The 14,524-nt window shown below is 41.4% G+C and overlaps 1 protein-coding gene across 3 annotated transcripts in view; it reads right to left on the minus strand.

Moving 5' to 3' along the window:
- Positions 1-14,524, minus strand: part of ATP8A2 (ATPase phospholipid transporting 8A2) — a 2,139,258-nt gene that overhangs the window by 1,277,086 nt on the left and 847,648 nt on the right. For all 3 annotated transcript variants that reach the window (XR_014967690.1, XM_085621612.1, XM_085621613.1), the window contains exons 19-20: positions 14,111-14,160; positions 1,971-2,040 (exon numbers count right to left, since the gene is read on the minus strand). Coding sequence is in view for 2 of the 3 variants with exons in the window: in XM_085621612.1 (XP_085477738.1) it covers positions 1,971-2,040; positions 14,111-14,160 (120 nt within the window). In the remaining variant the exon portion in view is untranslated. The remainder of the gene's footprint in view (positions 1-1,970; positions 2,041-14,110; positions 14,161-14,524) is intronic.

Consider the following 14,524-nt stretch of genomic DNA (forward strand, 5'->3'; position numbering starts at 1 on the left):
CTCATGTATTTCCAGGTGCTCTAAGATGTGATAATATACAAAAAGGAGGCATCTCAAAATAAAAAGTTGACTAGCATCACACAATTTGGCCGCGTGGGGAAGGAAGGATTGATTGTAGGTTTCTGGTTTCACATTGTGCAAGTCTATTCATTCTAATTCAATAATCAAGTTACTTCCTTTTTACAGTTGACACTCCCAGGTAGTGGTAGCAAATAGAAAAAGCTTATCCAAAGATGTGGTAGAGGAATAGAGATTCAGTAACAGCATAAGAAAGTATTGTCAGTTCTATGACTCTTTTTAAGATTAGGGGCTTAATTTTGAAAGCAAGATGGAATAGAACCCTCAAAATAACTCCATGACTCACTGACCACAACATGTAGATTCTTTGCTTCCCCCCTTTGTTTTACCTCCCTGCCCTCACAACGCCCCTCTCCTGCAATGATGGCATCACTACGGCAATAGAGCATACCACACACCATACTTTGTGGCCTCTGGGAAAATGTTTGTGAGTACCCATGGTCTGAATACATAAGTAAATCGGGCACATAGCAGTGCTTGTTCCAATGTCCAAAGATGTGCTTGACAAAACATCTTGGGCACTCATGCAGGCACAGAAGCGAGGGTGCTATGAGACAATACCAGCAGTGAATTCAACCTAAACCTCAAAACGCACCTGCACTGAGATCACTTTTTGAGCTGAAGCAGTATTCAGAAGAAGCCTGCTGTGAGTTCATGATAACCCCCTATTGCAGAATTAAAGGGTTAGGTACCAGGTGTCACTCCTGGTGGAAATATCGCATGAACGAGTCACTCCTATACAGCAGGAGTCCCTGCCTGGTATATAGAAATATAGTAATCGAGATGACACAGAGGCTTTTCGTCGTGGGACAGTCTATTACCAAAACGCAGTTTGAAGAATATTTCGTTGATAAACCTCACTTATACATTCAAAAAGCCCCAAAACTCTTAATTTCTCATGCCACAGATGACTTAAGCTAGCAATTCTTCAAGGTCCTTTCTGAAAACAAATTATAGATTGCAAATTGGTCCACGATGTCAAGAAGGCACTACCAGTGAGGATTGTCTTGCACAACATGTGAGGAACACAATTGGAATTTATTAAAATCAAGGACCTATACTAAAGAAGGACGCCCGGGAAGTAAAGTTGGCAGGTAGGACAAATGGTATGGAACCAGAATATGGTTGTCAGATTAACGTCTGACATACATATTGTATCCTAAATATCCTTTACAAAAATATTGTAGCATTGAAGATATTAACAGAAATACACATCAAATTAGATGAAATTTTGGTCAACAATATTAGGTCAAGATATTTATATCAGACGGTATTTCTGTAGACCAGTAGTCTACAACGGATAGCTTGGGAGCTATCATAGCTCACCAGCAGCCAAAGGTAGCGCTTCGACTTGGAGTCTGTCCTAGTATATGATTCAAATGATCTAGAGGTTAACAGTGCTGTCTTGTGCACCACTGAGTTGTAGACCCTTGAAGCAGAAGTTAACCTAACTAATGGCAAGGTCCAATGCTCAGACACACACATTGAGACTAACAGCAAGAGGACTGCAACATAACAAATCAACATGCAGCAAAGCCATCTGCTAAAGTGGACCCTGGTACTGTTAGTCACATTGTCTGTGGAATCTCTGGCTGGTAAGTTAGAGCGGAGTATCTCAAGCACATGAGAAGGCTTTCTTCTTGTGCTTTGCTATGGTGCCCTTCTAGGCATGGGCGACATCTCATCATTCAAACAAGTTGGGCTGGGACATAGAGCTATGAAGTATTTTAACAACAACTACAAAGAGGTCAATACGCTCTACCTCAAAAAAGCTTTTCGAAAAGTATTTCTTTTCTGTGTGTCGGAAGACAAAGAATTAGGACACAAATTGATCACAAATCTTTTTTTGTGTACTGTATAAACACTTAAGCTATCAAAAAAGTAACACTTACGGCCCCTTTGCAGTACAGCCGCAAATTTCCCGCTGGAGTTCGAACAATTACGGACATTCTCTTTCTGTTACTGTAAGAAACACAGAGATATTGTAAACAATAAAAGACATTTTAACTCCATAAATACTCTTATAAATACTACAGTGGCTTATCCCAAGTATGAAATTTTTCTTTTTCTGTTCCCTTCTTTCACATTTGTCTCTTTCATTAGCAGCCATTAGTCCATATGGTATAAATCCTGACAATGAATAAATCAATTATATCTCAAAACTTTCCTATTGTGTATCTTACCTTCCCCCACCAATCATACTGCAGTTTGTGTAAATTGCTCCTGGGTCCATCATCCTTTACTCAGGCTACATATCATGCCACCAACTCGCCTGGATATGTGTAAGCTTCTTCACCTTACCTTGAATTCATACACACAATTGCTCCCCAGCGACACTGAAACAGTATTGATCAGCAATTCATCCATAAGTAAATTACTACACACAAGCCTTGTGCTAAGCTCTTTATGGCCTTGATGTACTTTAACTGCATCAGACTCGGTCTACTGCAGAGTACAGACAGTTTTGTGGGCTTACTCCGAGTCCCGTGTTAAATCTTAGATTAAGTGCAAATGATGTTTGCAGCTCAGTCTGGATTCCAAGTTGGACAGGGTTTTTCCTTGGGCAAATCTTTTGCAGTAGGAGGAAATGTTCATAGAAAATACGACAGAAAGGGAGAGACCTATGATTAACTTAAGTTGCAGGTTTATTCCCCAGCCCAATCAGTAAAGCTCAGGAGCCAGACGTAAGACTTTATGGAGAAATACCGTGACGATGTAAAAACAGTATATCCCATAGATGGTTTTCCCTTGTGATTGGTCTGACCACGTCACAGTGAAGAACCAAGATCTCTGTTGAGAGACATGTCTCTCTTGAGTTCAGCTGCCTATGCAGCTTATCGCACTGTAGATACAGTGCTAACATTTGAGCTGTACCATATCACAGTATCCTGGACAGAAGACTTTGAACATTTTTTATTATATCTACGTAAAGATGCAATGTTTGAAAAGAAAGCTTGGATGGCTTACTATGATACCAAAGGAAGTCAGAACATTATTGTTCCGGTGCTCGGCTGCCACCTTTGCCAGCTCCATGGTGGGATCCAACGGGGATCATCTATTTACCTCAAATCATTTCCATCATATCTTCATCTTTAGCTAGATTCACTCATTTGGGAGTTCCTTGTGCACAAACGCTGATGTTCTCTAGTTGATGGTGCATCTGGGAAAGGCATATGTATTACCAGCTCACCTTCTTCCTCGTCTACCAGCTATTGACACCTGGATTCAGTACAGCCAGCTTATTTGAATCCTGAATAACTGGAGAGGATTGCCTTCTACAACCAGGATGAGGGATTCAGGAATCTGGATGCCCTTGTGAATGAGTCCATCTCATTGGACTGGTGATAAATCCATGATTTTTCCACCTGCAGGTTCCTGCCGGCAGCATGTGGGGACTGTTAATAGGGCACCTTCCACTGGGTGGGAGTGCTGCTAAGACTATCTTGGCCCATTAGCTATTACTTTGAAAAGACCAAATTCAACACAAAATGCCACCACGTGTGTACTTTTATGATTAGGAAGGAGAAAAACCATGGATCTAGTTCTGCTTGAAAGAAGAAATGGTGGAATCCACCAATATTCTTCTCAGCCCCATTTGAAACGGAATGCCTGGAATCCCACCTTGAAAGTCCCAACTGCAGGCCCTTCCCAGGATTCACTGTAGCCCACCCATTCTGGAGCAGTGAGGGGCATTTGAGGTATACTGATTCACAAACCTACAATCAAGTTGGGGATCATATATCAAACCTTGGAAGAGACAACAAAGGGTCTCCCTGTATTTCCAGTCCTTGAGAAAGGCACAGGCTGAATTTCACATTGAACAGCACTTGCCTAATTTAGACATTGCTGTAACGAGTGCAGCAATGCCAGTGACGGGAATACACGGAGTATACGGCATAAATGAAGAAAGTTTTAGATCAGAATTCAGCTACTGTTGTCATTTGCACAAGGAGTTACAGTAATTAATGTTTAAATACAGCAGGCTGCCTATTGGGTCGGAACTCCCGCATCCTCTACACCTACAAGCACGCCTCTAAACGTTAATCTCTTCTGAAAATTTAGCATTCTTACACTATTATTAATAGTACACTAGAAGCCTTATGCAAAATAGACAAAAGGTTTCAACTTCAATGCCTAAATCTACCCTGGCTTCCTTATGGCACAACAAACATATAAAGATTGACAAAAATACTATTTGTGAGGAGAAAATTGGGCATATAAAGGCATAAACCAAATTAAAGACTTGAGATCCAATGACAATCCAACATCCTTTGTATTATTATAGCAATCCTACAATCTTTCCAATTTCCTAAATATTGAGGTTGCGCTAAGTAAACTAGGGCCAGTCCATATACCAGATCTTCCAATATTGTTAGATACGCCTACAAGCTCGGGCCATGCAGCTTCAAATATATACTCGCTTATGTCACCCTCAACACTACACCTTACTTGTAAAACCATTTCTATATGAAACATTAAGCACACCACTTCAGGCCTCACTGCCCCCAGTAAAACATGGGATAAAAATATGGTCCTCTACTTTCAAATGCAAGATCACAGCTGCAATCACAAAATGCAGATACTGGATACAGCACAACGCTCTGTGGACCCCCAGGAAACTCAACAAACTAGGTCTAATAGACTCACAACTGTGTTCGATTTGTAAGATAGCCCCAGGAGACACAACACACATGAGATTTAATTGCATGCATGTACACCCTCTTTGGAACCCAAATACAAAACCAGACCGGGAATATCTTCAACACGTAATTAAGCATCGAAGTTACAACAGCCTCGCTAGGCATTTTAGCTTATATAGACATTTCTTCCTTACCCGCAAACGACCCCCTCATTATTAATCTCATGCTTACCTTGGGTACAAAACGAATTCTGTCTGAATGGAAAACTGCTGCTAAAATGTCCTTCCATATATAGTGGACTCAGCTCTGCATCATTAGTAGTGCAGACAATACAAGCTTTCAGAAACCTCACAATCTCTCTTCTTCAAGGAAACTCTGGAACTCCCTGGACATATACCTACAAAAACCACAAACCACCATAATACTTCATAGCCCAACACCCTGAAACAGATGCTCGTCGTAGAGACTGTAATAACATCTCTCCCTTGACCTGTACACCATTTGTTTGGTCCAGATCCCTACGTCTTATCTCTATATCATCTCACATATTTCTTTTTATCTCCTGTAATGTTGTTGCTTTTCTCTACTTCTTTCCTTGGTAGCCGTAAAATGGTCCTTTAGTTTGCTGCTTGGAAACAATTATGTGCCTGATACATGTGTCATTATAGTAAGCGGATCCATCTATTGCTATATGTTCCATTCTTTCTATCTAGATTCTTTACGTCTCACAACAACATATATAATTTTATGTCTATCTCTTAGATTGACGCATACCTGTTCCATTGTCATCTATGCTTTAAGCCTGTTATAAACGTTTGAAATTAAATACAGCAGAGCAGTAAAAACGTCTAGTAATATTATATAATTTCATCGCAACACTCCATAACCAGCAAATCTAAGATGAGGGTCTAAAATCTGAAAGCTCAGGGCTTGGTTCATTAAGTATCTCATTCAATTCAATATTGCGGTTTTGATTTAAACCATAAAAGATACACAATGATTAATCATATTTCATATTAAAAGAGTACATTTAAATACATTCAAGCCAAAAGAATCCACTTTAGACCATTTTCAAAAGGAGTAAAAGTTCATTATAAGAAAAAACTATCTATATACCAATTTAAAATGTATAAATATAAATAAATACATTAAAAAGCTAGGCATAGTTGAGTTCTAAAAACATTTGAGGAGTGCATAAATCAATTAACCTTATAATAGCCAAGCACTATGGCTAACTATCTAAACATCTTAAAACTACAATTTCCCAGAAAGAATCTGTTCTAACAAAGTGCAAGTGCTTTTAAGGTGCCAAGACTGATTTACTGTATATACATTCCTTAGGTACAACTTCCAGGTTGATATTTCATCAAAAAAGTTCAAATGCTTAAAGTGCAATAAAATGACTAACAAAATATATTCCTTGCAGTCTGTCATTATTTTTTAATGTGTAAGTGCGGTACTATTTAAAAGCATAAATCCAAGTACACATATGCATGAATCATTTAAAACTTCAAGCCTCCTTTTGTTCTTATTCTGCCAACATTGAACAGATACCTACTAACACTAAAAACAATTTTTTGTTGGTGTAAACAAGGCAAAAAAACCATATATGTAGGTCATCTTCTGAAGTATCTGATTGGCATAATATGCTGTGCTTACTATTCTTCTCCCCTTGTTTACTGACCCATTTCGATGTGTTCGAGTTGGTTTGTAGAACGCCATATCGAAATTTCATGTATAGTGATTTTGCTAACTGTGGCTGCACATCGTCCAGAAATTGCTCAAAGTTTGCTATGGGCTTCATTAATAAGAATTGAGTTGTCAGTGTGCCAGTGGCAGAATTGTGAGACACACTAATTTGGATGTATGTCCAAAAGGTGGATTTTAGTAGTTTCTTAGAAGCCAATGTCAAATGTGATGGTTCTTCCCAGAAGTGCTTCAGCCCTAATTTATCAAACCAATGAAAAACATGCTTAATCCACTGAAGGCTCATACTGTGATCAAACTTTAACATTTATTTTAGGCCTTCTTTATAGTGGGCAAGTTCTATTGTGGACCATAGTCGCACCCAAAAAAGTAGTGGTCTCAGTATGGCTTAATGGTCTATATACGCTTAATATTTAGATCCATAACAATAGGGATTAAAGGTGTACGCACTGGAAGGCATAATAACTTTCTAAAAAACGTATTTTCCCCTACCACAAAAGTGTTCTTACATGAGGGTCCCCATAATTCTGCCCCGTAAAGGGTTGCGGATTGTACCTTATACTTGTAGACCTCAAGGGCGGGGGACACAGCTCTAAAAGTACTACTCCCATGTTTTTATTTTTTTTTTACTATCGGTAGGGAGTTTTGGAGCAAGACAGTCTTACTTTTTTCCAATTACGGTTTCCAGATCATTTTAGTATCTAAGGTTATATCTAAATAATTAAAACTGTGCACATATTCTAACTTTTGATTTTTAACCATTAAATTCTTTTTAAAAGATCTATGTAGATTGCTTGCCATATATTTGGTTTTGCTGGAATTTATTTCTAGGCCCTTAATATCGCAGTATGCACCAAAGATGTCTAATAAACATTGTAAACCTTTCGGAGTTTGAGATATTAAAATTGTATCATCTGCGAATAAGAGTGCTGGTACTGGCCCTCCTAACTTTGGCGAGTCATGTGCACAACCCATTAAATACTCTGGAATATCATTTACATACAATGAAAATAGGGTGGGAGCCAGCACACATCCTTGCCTTACACCTCTTTTTACTGGAATTTTCTCAGTGAGTTCGCCCCTCGGACCCCATCTAACTTTTGCATAGTTGTCCTCGTGCAACCTTATTATTTGCGCAAGGTGTTCATCTGGTACCCCTTGGTCTTTTAGTGATTTCCATAGTAAGTTTCGGGGGATGAGGTCACATGGGGCCTTTAGGTCGACAAAGGCAATATACAGGTGGCCTTTTTTTAAAATTGTAGATTTCCAGCTCATGCAAAGAAATCTAAAAACCTGGTCGATTGTACTGGTTCTGGTTCTAAATCCAGCTTGAAATTTTGAGATAATGCAGTTATCCTCAATCCAGTCATTAAAATTTGCCTAGCAAAAACTTTTTGTAAAATGTCAATTAGACTGATCGGTCGATAATTTGAAGGATCATGTCGATTACCTTTTTTGAAAATAGTAGTGATATCTGCCCCTTTCCATGATTCAGGGATCGGTGCACCCGCTGCTATTGTATTACAAAGAAAGTTAATGTAAGGACCCCAAACTTTTTTATCATGCCTCAGTAAATCTCCTGGTATTTTGTCGGGGCCTGGCGCTTTCCCCGGTTTTACTGCATTCATTGCTGCCAGTGTACCTTCCAAACTAAAGTGCAGCTGAGCTGCACTAGGGACGGATAGACAGTCTTACTGGTTATGTGCTGTTTCAATTGTAGATGCAGAATAAAGACGGGAAAAGTGATTGACCCATGTGTTAGCATCTAAAAAAAGGTCTTTACTACATCTTCCTGTTTTGTTTCCTTTTGCGATCAATCGCCAGAAACCAGCGTGATCTCTAATTTTTGCTGCACTAATTAATTCCAACCAGATGTTGTCATCCCAGTTTTTCTTAGTTTTTACCAGTAGTCTCTTGTATTTAGTCCTTTTCTCTCTTAGGGCCGTGACATCGTTATTTTTTGTTGCCAATACAAGTTCTTTTTTTGCCTCATGGCACTCCTTATTGTACCAGGGATTTACTAAGCTACTTGTTACGGTTTTCCCTCCGCTCTCTTTGGGGATTCTGCTCAAAATAGGTTTTAGTGCTTTCACCAATTCCTGGTGTACAATCAACATTGGGAACTCTGCAGCAGGCAAATCAATGTGTGTAGCAATGACGTCTGTAAAGGTGTCGTAAATTTGTGTCATAGCCTCATTATTCCCCACTATATGAGGCCATTTTAAGGCTCTACGGTTGTTGCTTACTAGTGGTTCATTCAGGATAATATTAATATCTTCCTTGCTCCCCGGAGTTATTTTAAATAGATATGCTGCTAGTGTCGGGTGTAGAGGGTAATGATCACTATCGATTCTGGCATCCCCTACTAAATCTTGTACATTTGGCCAAAACCCAATGGGATGTTAAAATGTAGTCAATGCTGCTCTTACAATTACCCCTGTTAAATGTGGCGACATTTGGACTATCTGAGGGTAATCGACCATTACAGTCTCATAATTTAGGCAACTGCAACTGAACAGGGTACTGTCGGATTGCTTTCTAAGGGGGGGATATTATTTGCAATATCTTCATCTTCTAAGATTTTTTTGAGACCCACCACTGGCTCAAATTTACAATTTAGAACACCCCCCACAATTACCATTGCCCTCGAGTAAAGCGAGCCTAAGAATTGGTCAAGCTGATCTAGCACCAAGGATTCCTTGCTGGATGGGCTTGGTCTATTATAGATATTTATTAAATATATTTCAGTTTTATCCCATGTACAAATCTTCTCTCCAATGATATCCTGTGATGGGAAGTCCAACTGGGTTATATCAATACCAAGGGTGATTTTTACCCATATAACAAGGCCACCCGAGGGCCTACCTCTAACTGAGGGGGTAGCATTAACACTAAATGTTCTATACCCAACCTTGTGGGGGGTTTCCAGATCCCAGGTCTCTTGACAAAGGCATATATCACTTTGTTCTATATACTCCTGCCATTCTGCATCCCTTAGGTTCCTTTTCAGCCCCGCAATATTCCATAACGTAAGTGGTATTTCCAGTTGCTATTTTCCCCTTATTCCAAAATTCACTACAGTGGCCATCTCAGTTCTGGTCTCATGAACTACATGGGGTTCTATGACCAGTTCGGGGGGAACTCTTGCATTTTTATGTAATACCGGATGTAATTCGGATGCAACCACTTGTTCGCTAAGCCCGGGTATCAACGGTTTATTTGAGCTCTCTTTAGGCCTGGCTATGCCCTGTGAACCTTCTGAACTTTCACTCAAAATACTTGCGTCTGTGCCTGCCTTAGTTTTAGATAGCACTAACCGGTCATCTGGTATAATGATAGCGGAGAAGGGGATGGGAACTTGAAAGTTATCAGGAGGGTGTAATTCTTGATCTACTGAAACTGACTGTCAATCCAGGGCATCTAAATCTGAAAGGGCCTGGAACCTATTTGATAGAGGGGTAGGGGCACAGTCATGTACAACAAACCTAGATAGTGGTTTATAAAAATATCCTAACCGAAGAGCGCAAATACTGATAGTTTGAGTTAAAGTCTGTTCACTTAGGTTTAGTAAACAACTAACTGTCTGTGGCCTGCGAAAATTTACCACTACGCAGTCGCCATCAATGTTCCTGGGGGATTGGCCAACCCACCCAACTCTACGAACCATAAGGATCTCTTTCATATTAGATGGGGAGAATCTTTTGTACTTTGTTAACCAATCCACCGTCTTATTATGTAGATCAGCCCAGAACTCCTCCTGGTCACCTTTAAGGGCATGGACACCAGCCATAATTAATACGCAAGGACACGTGGCTGGAGGTAGACTCAGAACGTCAGTATTGGATTTTGGATGAGTTTTCTTTGAGCCATCTATAGTAGCACTATTCCGGTTACTCAGTGTAGTTCCCAGGGTTAAACATTCAACATCCCTTCGCTTTGTATTATGGTCCTGAGACATTCCCTGGGTATTCCCCTCACCAATCCTTAATTTCAGTATAGGTTTCGGTATACGGTGATCTTTTACTTCACGACTTGTACTACACAAATTATCAGTTAAGTTCACATTTACTTGTGCTGATACTAAAGAGTCCCCCTCCTTGGCAACATTAGTGTGCGAGTCTACAATACTGCCGCTTAATTTGTCCATAACAATGTTCACCTGTTCCAACTTTTTCCTTAAAAGATCAAAGTTCTTGTCAACTAGTTCTTTAATATGAGCCAACACGGTTCCCAAAGCTGACTCCAATGTACAGATAATGGTAGAGCCCCCAATGCACTCTTGCCTTAGTGATGGAAAGAAAACAAGTCTGCATCTGTCTGTGTGCTAACGGAGTTGGTCAGTGGAACTGCTGCTGAGTCAACTACATGAGCTATTACTTGATCTACGGGTTTGGTTCCTTTTATGTTCTTGTTCTATTGGGGGCCGGGGGCCGGCGCCCCGCTTTCGTTTAACTGGAGGTTCTCTCCCCTTGATCTCCTCTGGTGGCTTAGATACCCATGTTCTTGTAACTATGCTTGGCCCATGTGACTCATTCGACACTGTTATTGATGGTATTGGGGGTATGTCCAAGGGTGGCACGGGAGAAGTCATGGGCGTATTTTGCGGTGTAATAGACAATGGTGGATATGATAGGTCCCCCAGATTTGGGAATCCTAGTGATGAGCGTCTCTGTAATATTGATGGATCTAGTGACAGTCATCGCTCTGTCATTTCAATTTCATGAGTCAAAAGCGGTTCTGCCCTGACTATAAATGCATCCAAAGTACCTGCTACTCCTTTGCGTTTGGTCATGGTCTCGCTCATATTGGATTGGGTGGGGGGGCCTTAAAAGACTCAATAACTTGTTGACCTCCACACAATAATGCAATGTAGCACAGATAATAGTTCCCAAAATAATAAAAGGTATATACAATAGTACCTGAGGCCTATAGTCTGAGTAGCGTGTTCTAGAGCGGATACCCAGTTATCAGGGGGGTGGCCCAGCCCGGCCTCTTCCGGCCACAGATGGGCCCACCCTTGGCCCGGCCTTCGCCCTGGCCTCCTTTTGTGCTCCTCCCGGCGCACGTGATCATGCAAGCGGCGTGCGCCCCGCTAAAGCTGCTGGGAAATGTAGTGCCTTCCCCTTGTGGCACCGGAATCACAAACGAGGCAAACTGTGGCTGAGTGGCAGAACTGTGGCCCCTCCAAGCATCGAAGTCCTGAAATTCAGTGGTGACGAGCAGCAAGTATCAGGCAAGTGAAAATGAGCTCCCGCACTGCGGGCGCCCTGGCCTCCTTTTGTGCTCCTCCCGGCGCACCTGATTATGTAAGCGGTGTGCGCGCCGCTAGTGCTGCTGGGAAATATATGCCTTCCCCTCGTGGCACCGGATTCACAAACGAGGCAAACTGTGGCTGAGCGGCAGAACTATGGCCCCTCCAAGCGTCGCAGTCTTGAAATTCATTGGTGACCAGCAGTAAGTATCCGGCAAGTGAAAATGAGGTCTCAATCATTTTTAACGGTTGCCTAGGCACCTCAGGTCCTCTCCCCTACAAAAAATGTCACTTCAGCCAACCGAATACCCATGTTTTGAAGGCAGTGATTAATTTGTAAAATAATAAGTGCAGGGCCTAAATCTTTGCACATTGAAGGTCAGGGAGCTGAATACCAAGTCTGTGTATTCAGGATTCCTCCTCACACCTCTTTAATCCACCAGCAGACTCTCCTCGCCTCTTTATCTTGAAAGTTCGGTTTCATCCCAGCTTTCTCCCCTTTTCACTGTTTTAACGTCTTTCTCGTCTTCTTTCTTTGCCTTTTTGCATTTTGTTCACTTTTGCTCTGGATCAAAGTTTGTTGAGGAAAAATAAGTGGCAGTCCAATTAAAAGTGAAGACCAGTGGGACCCACCTGCAAACACCAGCTAAAATTAAGCACTGTTCGAAGGGAGATATTTAAATTTGGGAAGTCTATCGAGCAGCACATTTGGCTTGAGACAAACTCTGAAATATCACTCGAGGACGAAAACCTACTGGTTTCTCTGTATTTTTGATACTATATGCCCCTAAATGGTTGCAAGTCGCACCGTTGCTCATTAGCTCTGGAACCTGTCATTGCAGGCGCTAACCTAATCATGGCCTTTAAATTCCTTTAAAGGAGCCATCCAGAGTAGAGTAAACAAACAACGCTCTGCCACAGTCCTGCAGCTTTAACAAATCACCATCAATAGGTATTTAGAATGCTGCTATGTGTGACATTAGCTGCGGTTCTGAGATACATTTTTAGGTGATAATGGTAGTAATCACACTTGTTCGATAGCCAAAAATCAGTGAATTCACTCCAAGGTTCCTCTGTGTTATTCAAAAACAAAATATTTGTCAGAGGGAGCACCAGACAATTTTTGAGGCTTTATAAACCGACACCTCGAATTTTCCTAGGCATGGGGTGCTTGCGACATCTACTGGTAGTTACGTGCTATGCGGCATCCAAAACCATTGTAAAATGATCGTCTGCCTCACTCTTTTCATGGGCATCCCATTCTCATGAGCCCAAATCCCCGGGAAAGAGCCGCCGCGAGTTGCAGTGCTAAATCTGAATGAAACTATCAAAAAAGTTATACATTTCACTAATGTTTTTAAATGCCCCTAAACTTCGATAGCCACATCACTACCTATTAAACTTCGTTTGTTTTCGCACCTCTGTTCCTCTCAATACCTGCAACATCAGTTCTCTTTAACTCATGCTCAATGTTATCAATACTTACAACTCCGCCATGCACTCTCCTATCTTCTGGGTAACTCCGTTGACATACCAGAGTATGGGGGGTGGGTGGGGCGCCTAGTTGTTTGCCGGTTTCGGACGAATTTGTTACAGAGAGGACGATATTGCCTGCTCCCCTCCCCCCACCCCCCCTCCCCTAACATAAACGTGCCCCAACCCTGGCGGTCAATCGGGAAAACGCCCGGTGACTGCTACAGCCAGTCCGGCCCTGATGCAGAAGGAGAGAGTGAAGAAAGGTTGCTGAAGAGGAGAGAGATCAGGTGTGATTTGTGCAAATGAAAGATATGCGGAGAAAACTGGCATAGGTGTCTAACGAAGAGACTGCAGAGGAAGGCGATTTGAAGCAGGGGAGAATGGGAGTGAACGAGACACCCCGAAGACCACTACCCCTTCCACAGACCGTAGCTATGTTGAATTCACAGCCGTATATTTTTAGTTGGAACCTTTTTAATTCTCATTATTCATAACAAAACCATTATTGTTGCTCCTTTCTCTGATACTGCTAATAAGCCCTGGCAAAGTCAATAGGTCAGGATTGTTTTAGGTGCATCATGGAAGTTATCGTAGCATATGTCTGGATGCAAAAACAGAACGTTGACAGAGAAAGAAGTACAGAATTTTAGTTTACAGGTTTGATGCCACACCTTTATTTACATAGGCCACGCCTCTAGGACAATATTCCTCGTTACGCTTCTTAGGCCACACTTCTTTTAGAGACCATTGCCACCCACCCACCCACTTTTCCATCGCATTTAAAGTCCTACGTGAAATTGCTTTTATCTAATCGGTATATCCTATCGGTTCTGACCAGCATTCCAACCATTTTAGGATCTCAGACAGGAGCAGGTTTCACTGTAACCGTAATCCCAGTTTTTCACAGTGCTGATGGGTCCGATGTGTGCCTTTCATTAGCGAATCCAATGGTCCTTACCTGGAGAACTCCAGCACGTTCAGAAGTTCAAAGGTCTGATCCTTCCCCAGCTGAAAAAACACAAGTTATTATTCCTAGCGGAAACTCGTATCAATACAACAAAAGTCAGAGAAATTATTATAATTAATATACTTTAAAAGTGTAACATTGCGTGCTTGCGTCATCTACTGGTTCGCCAATATGTGATAAGCTTGTTTGCCTTGTCAGAGTCCATCTATTTTGCTAGATTGCACGCCATGATTTGCGAGTTCGTGTTCATAAAAAAAGTATGCTGGGACATAGGGGCTTAATTTTTTTTTCTAGCGCCTCGACACCTTTGTGTTGAATGTTCGCGCTTTATAAATTGCCTTTACATTTCATTTCATTTCCGCTGCTCGCGACCGGAGTGACAGTCCACCGCAGAGTGGCGCTCTC

This window comes from Triturus cristatus, chromosome 8 (assembly GCF_964204655.1).
Source record: "Triturus cristatus chromosome 8, aTriCri1.1, whole genome shotgun sequence".
NCBI lineage: Eukaryota > Metazoa > Chordata > Amphibia > Caudata > Salamandridae > Triturus > Triturus cristatus.